We start from the raw sequence: 15,405 nt of genomic DNA on the forward strand, positions 1-15,405 counted from the left end.
TAGACAGATATTTTCCACCACAGTCAGAGAGGCCTTTTGTGCTTTATATTATAGGATTTTCCCTTCAAGTTATATCCACAACACACAGTGCTGTGATTGCACAAATGAAAATAACCTGAATTCCTAAAGTGGCTGCAACCTGTTGTGCTGTAGCAGTTTCTAGCTTTTGTAGTTTCTGTTGTGTTGTGGTGGGGGGGAGGGGTTTTTTTTTCTCTCAAGGGTTTTTTTTTAAGGTGTTTAAGAGCGATAAAAAAACAAAATCTTCTAGCCAAACAAAAAAGGAAATTTCCTCCAGACAAAGGAACAAAAGTATTTAGTCCCTCAGACTCTATGTAAACAATATAGAGAAAGTGTAGCCGAGGGGTGGGCAACTCCAGGCCTCGAGTGCCGGTGCCCTGCAGGTTTTAGATGTGTCCTTGATCCAACGCAGCTGATTCAAATGGCTAAAGTTCCTCCTCAACATGTCTTGAAGAACTCCAGAGGCCTGGGAATGAACTAATCATTTGATTCAGGTGTGCTGACCCAGGGTGATATCTAAAACCTGCAGGACACCGGCACTCGAGGCCTGGAGTTGCCTACCCCTGGTGTAGCCGATGCAGAAACGACTTGAACCTGCACTCTGCTGTGACTCTTCTGGTTCCAAAAAGGGCTTCCAGTTTTATACAAATCTATGGAAAAATAACACTTTTGACTCCTTTGCTTTGAGACGTTAGACAATAATTAAACTGGAGACTTGATGAAGCGTTATTAAGTTTTATTGATTAAGTATGATGTTAATTCATTAGCATTTTAGTGTGAGAAAGGATGATAAACTTGGGTGTGCTTGTCATTGACAAGTCTGTAGCCAGTGAGCGTACAGTATCCGTTGGTTTCTCAGTCTCCAGTTTAGTTTGAGAACACAAACTGTTGCTGATCACGAAAACACTTAGCTTAAGCCTTCACATCCAGACTTGACGACCAATGGATGGTCCCCAAATCAACTTAGTTACTGAGTAAAAGTTAAAGTTAGGAGCATTTGGATTACATAGACACTAAATTTTGAAAATCTTTAGTGTAGGTATCAAAAATTCGAATAGATTTTGTTTCTTTTCAAGCATCTTAAAATAATTTCAGTTGCAAATAAATTCCCTTTTGCATATTCAGCATTTTAAAGTTTTAAAGTTATGATCTCGGCTTTGTTGGGGTTTTTGGTTGGAAAAAAAAAAAGTATCCATAACTCGAAATTTTGACTTATTAACTTGATATTTCAAGAAAAGTAGCACTGCCAAGCAGTAATCTACGTGAATGACATCATTTCCTTGTTACCCGGAAGCTGAAGCCCTAAGCTACAAATGCTACAGCTAAGCTACCAGTAAGTAAGTCATGAAAGCACAAATTGCTGAGTATTTACAACATGGCTTCACAAATGATGTTAGCTGAATCACATGGCGTTACTATCAGCCAACGTACTCTCAAAAGCACCAGTTTGTTGCGATACAGTTTTGAGTGCGCATTCCTCTGCGCCATATCCTTCCAGGTACAAGAAAATGACATCATTCATGTAGATTACTGATTGGTAGAGCTAACTTGAAATTTACTCAAGTTACTTTTCTCAGAATTTCGAGTTGATAAGGGAAAATAACTCGAAATTTAGAGTTGTGGATACTTTTTTATTTTTTTTTAGTGGTGGAAACGGGCTTCCATATTTTGGTCATAATCTGATTGCATAGTCCTTATCACCAGCCTTGTGTTTAGCATCAGTGCATTCTAAGAGAGCTGCTTTCTTCCTGCTTTCTTTAGAGATGCTTTTATGCTTACTGCACCCATGCGTGGCTTACCACCTTAAGTGAATGTGTAAACTATGTCAGTCACAGATTAGTTTTGTACTGATAAAGTTTACACTTTAAGCTTCTTTAAGGGAGGTAATCTTTTTCTGTGTCTCCCACTCAGCTTAAATACTGCAACTTCTTTTCTTGGTACCCCCATCTTCATTTTTCACTGTGATTGGCTCCCAGCCTCTCTCCATTCTGATTTGTGTGCTGTGATTGGTTCTTGTCCATAACTTAACTACAACATTTATAAAATGTCATGGATAAAGTCTCTGAAATTGTGCTGGTCGGGAGGCATAATTGCAATTACTCTTCTATTTCTTTTCCTTTAAAAAAAAAAAAAGATTTTAAGAGGTGCTTTAAATGAGAGCAAGACACAAACTCTAATTTATTTACACTAAACATAAATTTTAATTTTAAAAGTAATACTTTTACTAAAATATTATTAAGTTTGTCAGTATCAGCGCTATCTATTCAGAGGCTTTGCACACGCTGACCCTTCTTTGTTTTACTGTTGTCTAAAGTTCTTGTCTTACTTTATATTTTGTGGTTAACCTTTAATGACCTTTCTATTATATCAGTTTGTGTGTAAGTGGCATTGGGCTGTGGTTAAACCTGTTATTTGAGCCTTTGATTTCACATTCAGTGAGCCTGCAAAATATTACATCTCATCTGATCTGGGTTCACAAATGTGTCGATTTTTTCGATTATTTTTAAAACAAATCTGACAATTTTATTTTCTAAACCCAACCCAACCAATAAAATGGTTGGGTTTTGTTTTTTTTTTAAGAAAAACTCTGGATTGTAATTATGCGTTGAATGTAATAACTTAGCTTATAAATGGCTTAAAAATGGCAAGTCAAACCATAGCTTCAGTGCTAACATTCTAACATATACTTATTGTTTCCCATATATTTCCTGGTTGTAAAAAACGGCAGCTGTTTTGAGTATCTTGTCACAGATTTTTCCCTCTTATTCTTCAGTAAATCAAGCACCATCATGAGGCCAAGGGTCCCACCCCCACTTCCTCCTAAGGTAGGAAAAACTGTGTCTGTAGTTAGCAGAATTTTTGAACTAGTAGCAATTTTAGTGCTCAGAATATGAAAAAAGGAACTGATTTCTTATACAATCTTTTTCTTCTTCTTCTTCTTCTTCTTCTTAAGCCCAAATCCATCTCCTCACCCCATAATCAGACGGATCAAAAACACGACGACAGCCACTCACACAGTGAAGATGACGGTGGAGGGGGAGGGACCATCAAGCGCTGCCCAGTGCCAGAGACGCCGAGCCCCGCCAAGCCCGCCTCCTATGTCCCCCCGCGTCCTCCTCCCCCGAAGCTGCCGCCCCACCGCCGCAGTAGCCTAGGTAACGAGAGCCCGAAGCTCAAAGACGTCGAAAACTCTGCCACAGAGGATGATGGGAGCTTTAGGCATTTCTGGGAGTGGCTCCACACGCCTCACACAGAGGAGGAGCTGGAGGAGGCGTGGGAGGTTCTCAAGGAGGTGAAAGAGGAGCAGGAAAAACAGGAGGAAAAGAAAGAGAGTAAGAGCAGCTGATTTGGTAGCTGGGTAGTGTCCGCAGACCCTGTCGTCCCCTGCGATTGGTTGTGTGGTCTTCCATTAGTCTTTCCTTGTAGTCTGATTTATTTGTTCCATGATTCCATTAACAGTAATGCTTTTTTTAAAGTTTTTATTTGCTTTGTTTCTTCCGTTCATCAGCTCACGCTCAACATGATTGTTTGTCTCTAAAGTCATTTTTGTGAAGACTGATTGGTTCATCCAATCCAGTGATCCAAACAATCAAATGCTGCTAAACCACTCCCCCTCGCTTCTTAGGACAAAGGAAGAGGAGAAAACATAGTCCTGGCTGACTGGTCCAGTTTTGATTCTTTTAACAAAAAATTATTCTGTGCATTGTCAGCTCTCACTTTCTAAAAACGGCCTATTAAGGTCAGTGGAGGTTAAAGGTTTTCATGAAAATGAGCTGTTGTGTTATTAGATTTTCACGTGAGGCATGGATCCCAAAAGCTCAAATATAACTTATTTATTTATTTTTTTACATTTTAAGTTTCCAACTTTAATCTCAAAGTAGTTTCTTAACTCTCAGAATATTAAGCCCTTCATTGTCCTCCAATTATTCTTTCCCCCCCCCTTTTTTGGCCTTTAGTGGCCCTAATATGTCGTTGTAGACATTCTGACAATGAAGTGTTTTTTAGTTAAATTTGCTGTTTCATGTTTCTTTATACTAGTTTACAGATGCCAAATTATAACTGAACTTATTAAACAGTAACAGAAATGCCAAATTTTATAAAAGTTTGTAATCCCGTTTTAGACTTTAGGCAAGTGACTAAATCCCCATTCTAGTGTGCCTTTTAAATGTTTGCATTGTTGTTGAGCATTTCGGGTATCTCAGTCATGCTCTGATTTTTTTTTTTTATTATTGTGTTACATAGTGTTACTCTGACTTGGAAGTGGATAAGTTGAGAAATTAAAATTTGCTGCCACCTATGACCTAATCTCAGGACAGGGATATGCTTCTTTGGATATTATTTTTGCCTTTTTGATTTTGCACAGAGAATGTAGATCCTGTATATTTTTAAGTTTATTTCTCTAGTTTTTTGATTGCGCTTTGGAAGCTTTTACAGTAAAGTGTTACATTTAATAAGCAGTATATGGTAGATATATTAACTATGGTGTTTTGGAAATAATAACAGTTCATTAGATTGAAAGCATAGTGTAGAATTGCACAGTCATGCTGGAATGGTCGTGCTGTAGGCACGCTCAGGTGAAAGTTGAACTGTCTTTGACGATATGGTTATGGCTCTAATCACGACAGGAAGCAACATTCGTGCGTAGCTCAAATGGTTTTGCCGTTTACTACCTGTCATTCGCTGGTTACTCGCTGGGGTAGTAAAGGAGAGAAACTGATCAATAATTGACTGCAGTTTGTGGTGCATTCACACTCCCCCTCGATCATGACCATATTTGATCCTCTGTTTTCTTCCTGCTGGCCTGCTCCTTCCCTCCTCCCCCCCCCTCTGCTCCCAGTAGCTTGTTTTTGTTTACTCTTTAATATTAACACTCCTTGCTGTCTTTAGTCTTATAAATTAAATTGTTCTCATTAAATCAAGTGTTTTTGTAGACGCGTCATGTTTATTTTGGCTTTCTTTGTTTTCAAAGCTTCACATGCGCACACACAGTCTCTCTGTCTCTTACCCACTCTCTCTGTTTCCTGTGTCACTCAAACACAATAAGTTGTGTCTGTTGTGTCTATTGTTGTTGTTGTTGTTGTTGTTGTAGGTAATGGGCTGAACTCTCCCCACAATGGCGAGAGGGCCAGCCCAGCAGAGAGGCAGTCCACCATGCCACCTAGTGTCCCCATACGGAAGGACAAGAAGGATGTTCCGGTAAGCATGCAGGAGTGGCTCAAGGACCCACAGAGGTCTTGAGGGAGGATGCAGAGTGCTGCCATTGTTAAAATTATTAATAATCGGCATAACACTGTGTGGAGAGGAAAGGCCAAGTCAGGTGAAATGTATTGGGTAGTGTTTTTGTCAGTGCAAAGCCAGTGAAGGATCCTGACCTTTGTTGCTGTTGCAGCTCTTGCTGATCATCACTGTTTTTTAAAGAAGAAGTGGAATTTGGGCATCTCCCAAGTCAATAATGGATTATAAATCAGGGGAAAAATAAATTCCATAATGTTCAACCCTTGAGAAAGTTTAGAGGAGTGCTGTAGGAGAAGTTATGCACCTAGATAGCTTCATCTACATACTTGTCAAACTGAAGCACCAGATGGGTGTACTTCAAACTATGACTAATAGCTTAGTGAGCTAATTCAGCTACAATTCTTTTATTTACAGCATGTTTTAAGTGCACTGTAGACTATCTGCTGGGAGAATACATTTTATATATACAGGTTGTTATGCTCATATATATCATCCAGTCATTTTATTATTGATTTTTTTAATGTGTGTTTGTGTTTATCACTTCCTTAGAAGCCAATCAGTAATGGTCTCCCCCCAACACCCAAAGTCCATGTAAGTCTTTTTTGCTTTGTTTGTTTGTTTTTAAGAGAAAATAATGTAGTTGAGTTAATTGGATTAGTGTTGTAAAGACTTCTTGGCATTGCAGATCTTTTTGTTCCTATACAAAAGTTTTTTTATGTGCAAAATATTAAATGAAATGAATTTACTCATTTGGAAAAAAATGGAAAACGAATCCATAAGCAAGTTAAAATATTACTTTTTAGTGTGGAGTGTCTCTCTAAAGGCATTTAAATCACAGGGTCTCCGAATCCTTTAAATTAAAAAAATAATAATCTTGAACTTCTTTCTTTTTCTCCCGTTTCCAGATGGGTGCGTGTTTCTCCAAGGTGTTCAACGGCTGTCCCCTCAAGATCCACTGTGCCACTTCGTGGATCAACCCTGACACCAGAGGTAACCAACAGGAAAACACTATCAAAGTTTATTTTACAGGTGTTGTTTTCACTTTTCACTAAGCACGGATCAAATGCTCTTTTGTGCGTTTCAGACCAGTATTTGATATTCGGAGCAGAAGAGGGAATCTACACATTAAACCTCAATGAGCTTCATGAGACAACAATGGAACAGGTGAGACTAGAAATCGGATAATTTAACATAATGCTATATACTTTCTGAAAACAGGGTATATTAATTGTAATGTTATACATGTGAGATAGTCCAGTCTTTGAATCAGACTGTTTTAAATGTTCTGGCACACTGAGATGCTCAGATTACTTTGTGTCCACTTGCAGCTCTTCCCTCGGCGGTGTACCTGGTTATATGTCATGAACAACTGTCTTCTTTCCATATCCGGTGAGTTGTCGAACATCATTATTATAGAAGTGTGTTTCACTTGACTGCCCTTATTACTTTCACCCATTTGTCTCTGAAATTGTTCTTAAATTGGATCATCGGCGCATGATTTTTGATACAATGTGTTTTATTTCTTCAAATATGCTTTTGTAGCTTGTATCGTAGGTCACTACTATTATTTCCTTTTAACTGTTTCTTCTATATCCTGTTTCATTGCAGGAAAAGCCTCTCAGCTGTACTCCCATAGTCTAAGCGGTATGTTTGAACAGGCCAGACAGTTACAGAAGTTACCAGTAGCCATTCCCACACACAAGCTGCCTGATAAGATAATTCCCAGGTAACTCTACAACTAGAAAATCTAAGCTGTGAAATATTTATAGCCTCTGTTTCCTTGTAGTTTTTCCCCCCCTACATAAATTAAATGTCACTCCTGCTTATTTTAACCAATTTAAATAAGTTTTCAATAAAACCAGAAGTTTGTGCCAGTTCAGCTCTATATTTGGATCATATTTCTTTATTATAGGAAGTTTGCTGTGTCCAATAAGATTCCAGAGACTAAAGGGTGCCAAAAGTGCTGCGTAGGTGAGTTTCTGTAAATGCTGATTTTATATTTTCTTTTGTCGAACACCGGCCTGTTTTTGTTTTTTAATTATGTTCTGTGACTAACTTTATTTAACTGTATCAAATTCGGACTCGTTGCATGAAACTACCTCGTGTTATCTTGTACTGTCCTGTGTGGTGTTTGTGCAGAACAAAAAATAGCACTGAATTATAATTTTTGTGCAAAGAGGAAAAATTCAAATGTATTCATGGTCGTTGTTGTTTTTGTGCAGTTCGTAACCCATACACAGGTCATAAGTACCTGTGTGGAGCCTTCCAGTCAAGTGTCATGCTGTTGGAGTGGGTGGAGTCAATGCAGAAGTTCATGCTCATCAAGGTCAGTTTTGAATCTCCCCAAAAATCAAGATAATGTTCATTTAATTTAAGCTCCTTTCCTAAGCATGTTTTATTACACAGTTACAAGAAAGAAAATAAGTATTTGCACACGCAAGAATTTTTTCCACAATGCTAGCAGTTTTTTTTCAAGATCAAAAGTTTGAAAAGACCAAGCACAGTGTTAATTTTGCTTGGCCACGAGTTCTGCAGTCCTGGCAGATCAGCTGATATTAGTGCCAGTCAGTCGGCAAATGGCTCAGCTGATTCCAGTCAAATGATTTTATGATTATATCGAAATACAACACATAGCTTTCTAAACTTTTTTTCCTTTTCTATGTAACAGACTATTGACTTCCCACTACCCTGTCCGTTGGAGGTCTTTGAAATGTTGGTGGTCCCTGAACAGACCTACCCTCTCATCTGTGTCGCAGTCAGTAAAGGAACTGAACTCAGCCAGGTGGTCCGATTTGGCACAGTCAATCCCAACTCTACCTCCTCCTGGTTCACAGAAGCAGGTGAGAACACCGCCCGGCTCTGTCAAGTTAAACCAATAACAGTTTTCTTTGGTGGGAACAGCACGAGAGCCAAAGTAATCCTCTGCCTTTTTCTCCTCCTCTGCAGAAACCCCACAGACATGTGTGATCCATGTCACTCAGCTAGAGAGGGACACGATCCTAGTCTGCCTCGACAGTGAGTCGCTAATAGATTTTAACTCATCTTACCCATTTATGATCTTTTCAGGTTCAGATTTAGAAGGTATTATCACTTATTTTATTAGTTTTACCAAACTGTTTCCTCTGTCTTTTTTTGTTTTTCCTACTACAGGGTGTATAAAGATAGTAAATCTCCAAGGTCGGTTAAAATCCAGCAGAAAGTTGTCAGCCGAGCTCACCTTCAACTTCCAGATTGAAAACATCGGTAAACAAAAACAGAAAGACTACATGGCATGGAGATCTTCTAGTGGGTTACTGTTGATCTATAAACAAACCTTAATCCGTATTGTTTTTCTTTGGGGTTTTTTCCTTTCCTTTTTTTTATCCAGTTTGCCTCCAAGACAGCGTATTGGCGTTTTGGAGACATGGCATGCAGGGACGGAGTTTCAAGACTAATGAGGTGAGATTCATACTGAGCACATTTAAGAGTAAAACACGCTCTTCAGGTGGCCTCTGCGCGCTGTAATAATGTTTAGTCCGCAGCATCAGGGTGTCTTATTTAATCTTACTTTATTAGGATTTTGGGCCTTACTGTGGGTGCTCAGTATAGCCTCAAAAAAATCACATCACAGTAATTCAAGGGATAACAGGGTGTAACAGTTTCCATTTCTACCCAATATTTATGTGGCCTTATGGATAGTATCATAATTACACATTCTTACATGGTTGCAAACCAGGATTAAATGCACATACAGTCTGTCAAAACGCTTCACTCTGACTATCTGTCTGTTAAGCAATGACGCATCAACCGTGCTTCCAGGTCCAAACTCTGCTACTGCATTCACTGAGGCTGTCGCCACTTTAAACTGTTGCAGTGTTTTGTCTCTTGTTTTATTTTGTACAAGTCTCTAAGAATAATCAGTGGTCATTGTCGGCCTCTGTGGGTTTTTATTAGCACTATTCATGTGCAAAATGTCTTTAAGATTAGTTTTTAAAATCTTAATCCTTTATATTAAATCATTAGTGAGTATTTGGCAAAAGTCTGATGAGACATCTGAGTCAGATCATCGGTGTTTTACGGCATCATTTAGCACCTCTTCTGCTTTCTTTCATCAGATCACTCAGGAGATCTCAGACAGCACACGCATCTTCAGACTACTGGGATCAGACAGGTGAGAAACACTTACCTGCCAGCATTTCCTTACAGTTTCATACCTGTCACACACACATGGACACACATTTAGGTCTCTGTTAACACTCTCTTTAATGTCTCACCACTAAAGACATGATGACTGTAGAGAGCAAGAGGCTGAGGAAAAAGGCCTCAAACTTCCCAGGTACACTCACGGGTCGCTGGCCACAGACGGCCCAAAACTTCTGCCGCTTTCTATCGGAACTTTCAAATCCTGCTTGATGCCAGATGATGGTGATCAGGAAAATTCAGAGAGAGAAAATATGGGAATTTTTTTTGATTAAATGATGAGAGAAGAGACACCAAAATTATATCTGGTCTGATTCCTTCCTGCTTAAACTGTCAGATGCCATAAGTTCTTTCAGTTTAATGCTGGGGTTGTAGACCCTCGACAAAGCACCAAAACAGACATACTTGTGTAGAGGCTGGATCATCTTGGTGTCTGTTTTCTCATTACTGAGGCTGAGTATCTTCAAGTTGTGATGTGTGATTCTTTGGGTTGCTCTGAAAGAGTACTAACAGCTTTCTCACAGTTTTCCTCCGGGTTAGGAGAGTACTCTTAGCTTCAGAGTAAGTCATGTTTCTCTACTGCCTTTTTCCAAATAACAGGGTTTTTACAAGCTTGGACCATATCCCGTTTATTTTTGTTTTGTTTTGTTTTAACACGCTAAAAAACCAGCTGGGCTGTTCTTTCGTCTGGGAAAGGGTGAATTGTTTTGCTACCTTGACTTGAAACTAAACTAGATGTTGTGTGTGTATGTTTTATCTCCGTGTGTGTTTTGTGTTGCAGGGTGGTGGTGCTGGAAAGCAGGCCTACGGACAACCCTACAGCCCACAGCAACCTCTACATCCTGGCAGGCCATGAAAACAGCTACTGAGACATGCACACTAACATACGTGCACATAAAACACGCTCTGTAGACACCCCAGCATTAGTACAGGAAAGGGAGCAAGCGACACACTCATCCCAACTCCACTTTTATCCCACCCAGCCTTCATCTTCTCCCCTGGCCCGACTAGCAGTGTGTCTGGGAGATGTTCATCAGTGCACATGCGGAATCCCAGTTGCAGCGTTTTATAAAGAGCTGCAGTGTTATGTGTATCAGTGAAGTGTGCGTGTGGCGTTAGAGCAGTGGGTTGTAGACCCGTTTCTGACAGTGTCAGGGTTTTAAAACTCTTGGCCTGAGGCCGCTTTAGATCGGGATAGTCAGCTGAATCTCTGGCCCCTACCCTGGATACATCACACTGGGAACAATGTCTAGCACGGAAATTTGACTCCAACACTACTTCTACTACTACTACTTCTACATATGCTACTAACACTACTGCTACTGCTACTGCTGTTTGCGCTAAAGCTTCACAGAAGGGCCATCTTGCACAGAAAACCTACCCTTCTTCTTCATTGCTCCTCCTTCCTTTTTTCCTTACTTGTCCCTTTTTTTTTTTTTTTTAAACTACACCTTTATTTATTTTTGGCATGACATGCTTTTAACAACCAGGATGAATTTCCTGTTTTTATTTGTTGTCTTTTTAAAAAATAAAAAAAGAGAAAACCAACTAAAAAGCTTTGCCACTTTCCCTAGCATCAAATTCCAATACTCGTCACCACACAAGTGCTTAATTGACCTCTATTTAATTGTTGTAAATATAAGTGTAGTATTATTTTTGACAGAGACGAACACTAAAAGGGTTGTGTAGATAGGTGTGTGTATAGTTGGTCTGTACAACTGTGGAGACGAAACGCGAGACAAATAGACACGTTGCAACAGCAAATTCACTCCCTAGTTCCTTGATCATGTGACCCCTGCAGTCTCACAGGCGAACATCTTTAATAATCTGATATTACTCTTCTCATGGCGTGGACCTCAGGATCAAATTGAGCGAACACAGGACACCGATTGGCCGTTTTTCACTCTCAGCGCGTCACTGTCATGACTTCCTGCTTGTTTTCATCACGTGACCGTCATCAGGGCGGACGAAAATGATCATTTCTGCTCGTTTCATTTTGTTTCTTCTTTTATTTTTTAATCAGAAATCTTTGTTTATTCTTCAGCAATATATATATTTTTTGCTATTTTTATTGAACCACTGGTGTTACAAATTTGCACAGAGAAAAATGTATTTCATAAACAAATGTGATGTCATTATAATATATGACCTTGTGTGTGTATGCACAGTGTGTATGTGTGTGCGCGTCTGTGTGCGTAGACATAGAATATGCACATATAAGAGTGTCATGTACAGATCTGGTCTTTAACAAGTGTCAAGTTTCTGGCCATATTTAAAAAAAAAAAAGCATCAGCAGATAAGAAAATACAAAAAGAGCTGGATATACAGAGATAAAGTCATTTAATTATATCTGGTTAGGCTGAAATCTAATTAGCTTTTAGCCCATTGGACAGAAATAATGTGTTTACAAAGTAAAATGCAGACCTTAATCATCTGCAGCCAGCCTGCGTTCCACAGTCACACAGAGACTGAACAGAGACCCACCGCCGCTGGTCACTAGAGAAAAGTTAGCCCTAGTGTTGTCTGACCAGTTAATTAGCTGGTTGCTAGGTGAAACTGGTCACAAAGAAGTACAGCGCTTTTACAGATTTATTAGACCACCACGCAATGTAAGGTTTATGCCACAGCTGCTTTACTGTCTTATAAAAATGGTTACAGTTACAGTTATTTGCTCACATTCCTGAGCAGAAAAATTAGTTGTTGAATGTTTAGTTTGATTCAGTGTGCAGGCTTAAATTTGGGTATAAAAGCAATAGTTGCCTCCTTTAAAAAATGGTGTTTGCTGCGATGAAGCACAACTTAATTTGTGGATCTACCATCCAAACTATGGGTAACTGCAGCGGTGTACTAGCAACCAAAAGCAATCACAAGACGTTTTTTGTGCAGCACCCTATTTGTAACCAGTCTCAGCTAGCAACAGTCTGAAATCGCCAGCATCCAAGTGATTTCCAACCGGTGAGCCACCGCTGTACACAGGCAACTCTAAACTAAAACAACATGGCTGATAGGCTATAGTACATTTCACTACACTGAGCAATAAACAGTGGTGGGTTACTATTATTTGACCTCAGTGAAATAATGCAGTAACAATAACAGCATGTATGTGGTGTTAACAGTGCATCCACATCCAAATATATTACTCTCCATATTGTGGTATTGAGTGGTGTAGCCTGTAGCGTTATGAATAATGGTCTGCTGGTTTAAATATGGTGCAAAGGCTTGCTCAAAAATCCAGTCAGACTCATTAATAGAAATTTCTGTGTAACACCTTTTTTTTCCTGTATTCCTGAGAAATATTTGCAGAAGTTTTCATTGTCAGCTGTGACTTTTTTTTAAAGACCCATATCTGTATGAGAGCTCACACTACATGCATGTAGATGCACACTGTCTGTGTAGGAGAGTCTACGTGTACCATTTAGTTTTCCAAGCTGTGACACTAGAGGTTCCTACTGAGGACACCAGTGTAGATGAACCCGAGATACCGTGCGTAATCCTGAAATCTGAGACATTTGCCTGTCGAATGGTTCACGTTCTCAAAGCTTCTCTCCGAATTTTTCCCCCCATATTTATAGGCTAAAGCAAATAATTTAAAAATGCAGTAAATTGATCAAAATGAATATAAGCGACTCTTTATCAGATCAACACGTGACACTGAAAATTGAAAATAAAATTTATTACAGGCTGCAAATCCTGCTTCAGCAACCTTGTGGTTTTTAGTGCATCTCTGTCCCAGAGATGAGGCACAGCAGCGGCTGCAGCATTGTCTTTTAAATGTTCACAGGAATTGATTTCATCTGTCACAAGTCTGATTAAAGAGAAATCTTGCCATTCTTTGGGACTGACAGTTGAAAGTTTCACCACAGGTGGTAATCTGTTACCACCTGTAAAGAGTAAAACCACACAAACTATTCATAACATTTTCATCCGATGTATTTGTGGACACATCTGGAATCATCTTACTAGACTCCAGTTCGCTGTAAAGCAACAGGATCAAGTGCAGAACGGTTGAACTCGGCGTGAGAATAGAAATGCTCTGCCCTTTTTCTTTCAGCAAACAATAACATGTATCGATTTTACTATGAATTGCCTGCAAAGTGCATTAGTGTCCCAGGTGATTGATTTAGCCATTAATGAATACATGTGCTTCCTGCCAACAACCGTGATTATAGACTGGGAGTCATTTCATAGCTGCAGCCAAGTCCTTTATTAAGTTATTTAAGCCAAACTCTGTTACTTATTTTAAAAAAGATTAAGCCACAATAATCATATTTTTACCCTTTAAGTTATGAATTCAAGTTGATTGATTTTCCTCACTTGAGTGGTTGAAATGCCAGTGTCATCATCAACCCCGCATGACCAGCCTCTTAGCGAATCGTACTATTTTAGAGGGGAAATGAATCAAGCATTCCGAAAATATTTCACTCTTCATTTTTGTAATGCTAAAATATGTTGTTGAAACTTCTTCTGGCCATATTTAGAAAATCTACCTCGTGGTATCTAGATCAAAGAAAAAAAAAAGTCTATTACTAAAGACAGCCATCAGCAGCACATGAGGTTAGCGTTCAACCATGTTCTCTAAACTTGCTCTTAACTGTCTGTGTCCTTTCAGCTGATGTGTGTAAATGAAAAAAATTCATTTAGCTGAAAATGGCTTTCTCAGTGTGAGGTTTTCTCAAAATAGCCATCTCAAATAATTCTTAAATATCTTAACACTTCTATGTATCCTCTTAGCTGCACACCCGACATCTATAATGTTTCAACATGGCTGGAAAAGGGGGAGGGGGGGCTATTCCTGCACCCCTAACCACCTCTGCCTATTCTTTCCTGTTAAAAACATTTAAGTTTGGGAAATCTGTCTATTTAGCATAACAACAAAGTTCATGTGGGATTGAATGATGCTCTGTTTTCTTCTTTCTGCCATCATGCACACAAGCGTAATCTATAATCCTTAGAGCAGGTGCCAACATGGCCTTCCTTTGTGGGTTTTTGCTGAAATGTTAAAAGTGTGTGTGTGTTTCATAACCTCAGCTGGGCCTGGATCAAATCGCATGTAGAATAAGTCACGGAGACGTTTAATGTGCTTGGAGTTGGGGATTGTTTTCTCCAACAGAAGAGATTTCCCTACCTGGTGCCCAGAGCAGATTCATAGAAGTCCTTTTGAGTTATTTGCGAAAGCCGTTTGATCCGGGTCTCATCCCTATCTTAAACAAAACACAATACGTCACCTCTGTTCTGTGGCTATTTCATCACCTTTGTCTTCTGTTTTCATATTGCAATGCATATGTTATGTAATGTATATAGTGTAAAATAAAATGGGTTTGTTTTACATACTGTATAATTGCCTATATTTTGTTTCAGAAGTGTAACAGATTTATGAGATGACAGGTTAACACATTAAAAAGATGGAACTGAGCCATTTGGGTCTTGGCGTGGTCATTTTGTGGTCACAATTCAGTGAAGGTCGTTTTCACTGATGACGTGGTAGGAAAGGCACTTTGTGTGGCTGACGGAGTTAAATGTGGCTGAGTGGCATGTTACAGCTTTCCAGGAACCCTCAGCAGAACAGCCATTGTTAATGTTGGAAACACCTGTGGCATTTATACTGTGACAAGTCATAAAGGATGCTAGACCTCACCCAATTATCAGGCAGGCAAAAAAACTGGGTCCCTGCAACAGGAGACTGGGCCTCATTTACTACAGTATTTGCATGAAAACATTCGTACCCTGCACAAAAAATGAGTTTTCATGCAAGTTTGGATTTATGAAGAGTGTGTGGCAGCCTATTTTGTTGTCACCACCATGCCTATGTTAGTAAATCAGAATCATTCGTAACATATAGGCTTGATCAAGCTCCGTACAACTGATATTATCGTGGTGATGAAGTTGTAAAAGAGAAGTTCGCATCTCTAAGACGAAAAAAAAAGGAGAAAGTCTGACTGTAGAAGTTAAATAATAGTGTCTGATATTCAATGG

At 39.3% G+C, this 15,405-nt stretch overlaps 1 protein-coding gene across 9 annotated transcripts in view; it reads left to right on the top strand.

Moving 5' to 3' along the window:
* The window catches only part of map4k3b (mitogen-activated protein kinase kinase kinase kinase 3b), a 58,035-nt gene extending 43,190 nt beyond the window's left edge, over positions 1 to 14,845 (top strand). For 4 of the 9 annotated variants that reach the window (XM_042214102.1, XM_042214105.1, XM_042214104.1 and 1 more), the window contains 16 exons: positions 2,792 to 2,843; positions 2,972 to 3,350; positions 5,108 to 5,214; positions 5,803 to 5,844; positions 6,159 to 6,243; positions 6,338 to 6,417; positions 6,582 to 6,642; positions 6,862 to 6,979; positions 7,166 to 7,224; positions 7,476 to 7,579; positions 7,922 to 8,093; positions 8,200 to 8,268; positions 8,404 to 8,496; positions 8,621 to 8,691; positions 9,348 to 9,403; positions 9,515 to 10,207. In XM_042214102.1, the coding sequence (XP_042070036.1) occupies positions 2,792 to 2,843; positions 2,972 to 3,350; positions 5,108 to 5,214; positions 5,803 to 5,844; positions 6,159 to 6,243; positions 6,338 to 6,417; positions 6,582 to 6,642; positions 6,862 to 6,979; positions 7,166 to 7,224; positions 7,476 to 7,579; positions 7,922 to 8,093; positions 8,200 to 8,268; positions 8,404 to 8,496; positions 8,621 to 8,691; positions 9,348 to 9,403; positions 9,515 to 9,707 (1,741 nt within the window). In that variant the 3' untranslated portion in view covers positions 9,708 to 10,207. The other 5 variants (XM_005947213.3, XM_005947215.3, XM_042214103.1 and 2 more) reach the window with 4 other exon arrangements.
* The last annotated feature ends 560 nt before the right edge of the window (positions 14,846 to 15,405 follow it).

This window comes from Haplochromis burtoni, unplaced genomic scaffold, assembly GCF_018398535.1.
Source record: "Haplochromis burtoni strain Fernald_Lab_line unplaced genomic scaffold, NCSU_Asbu1 Contig_518, whole genome shotgun sequence".
Classification (NCBI taxonomy): domain Eukaryota; kingdom Metazoa; phylum Chordata; class Actinopteri; order Cichliformes; family Cichlidae; genus Haplochromis; species Haplochromis burtoni.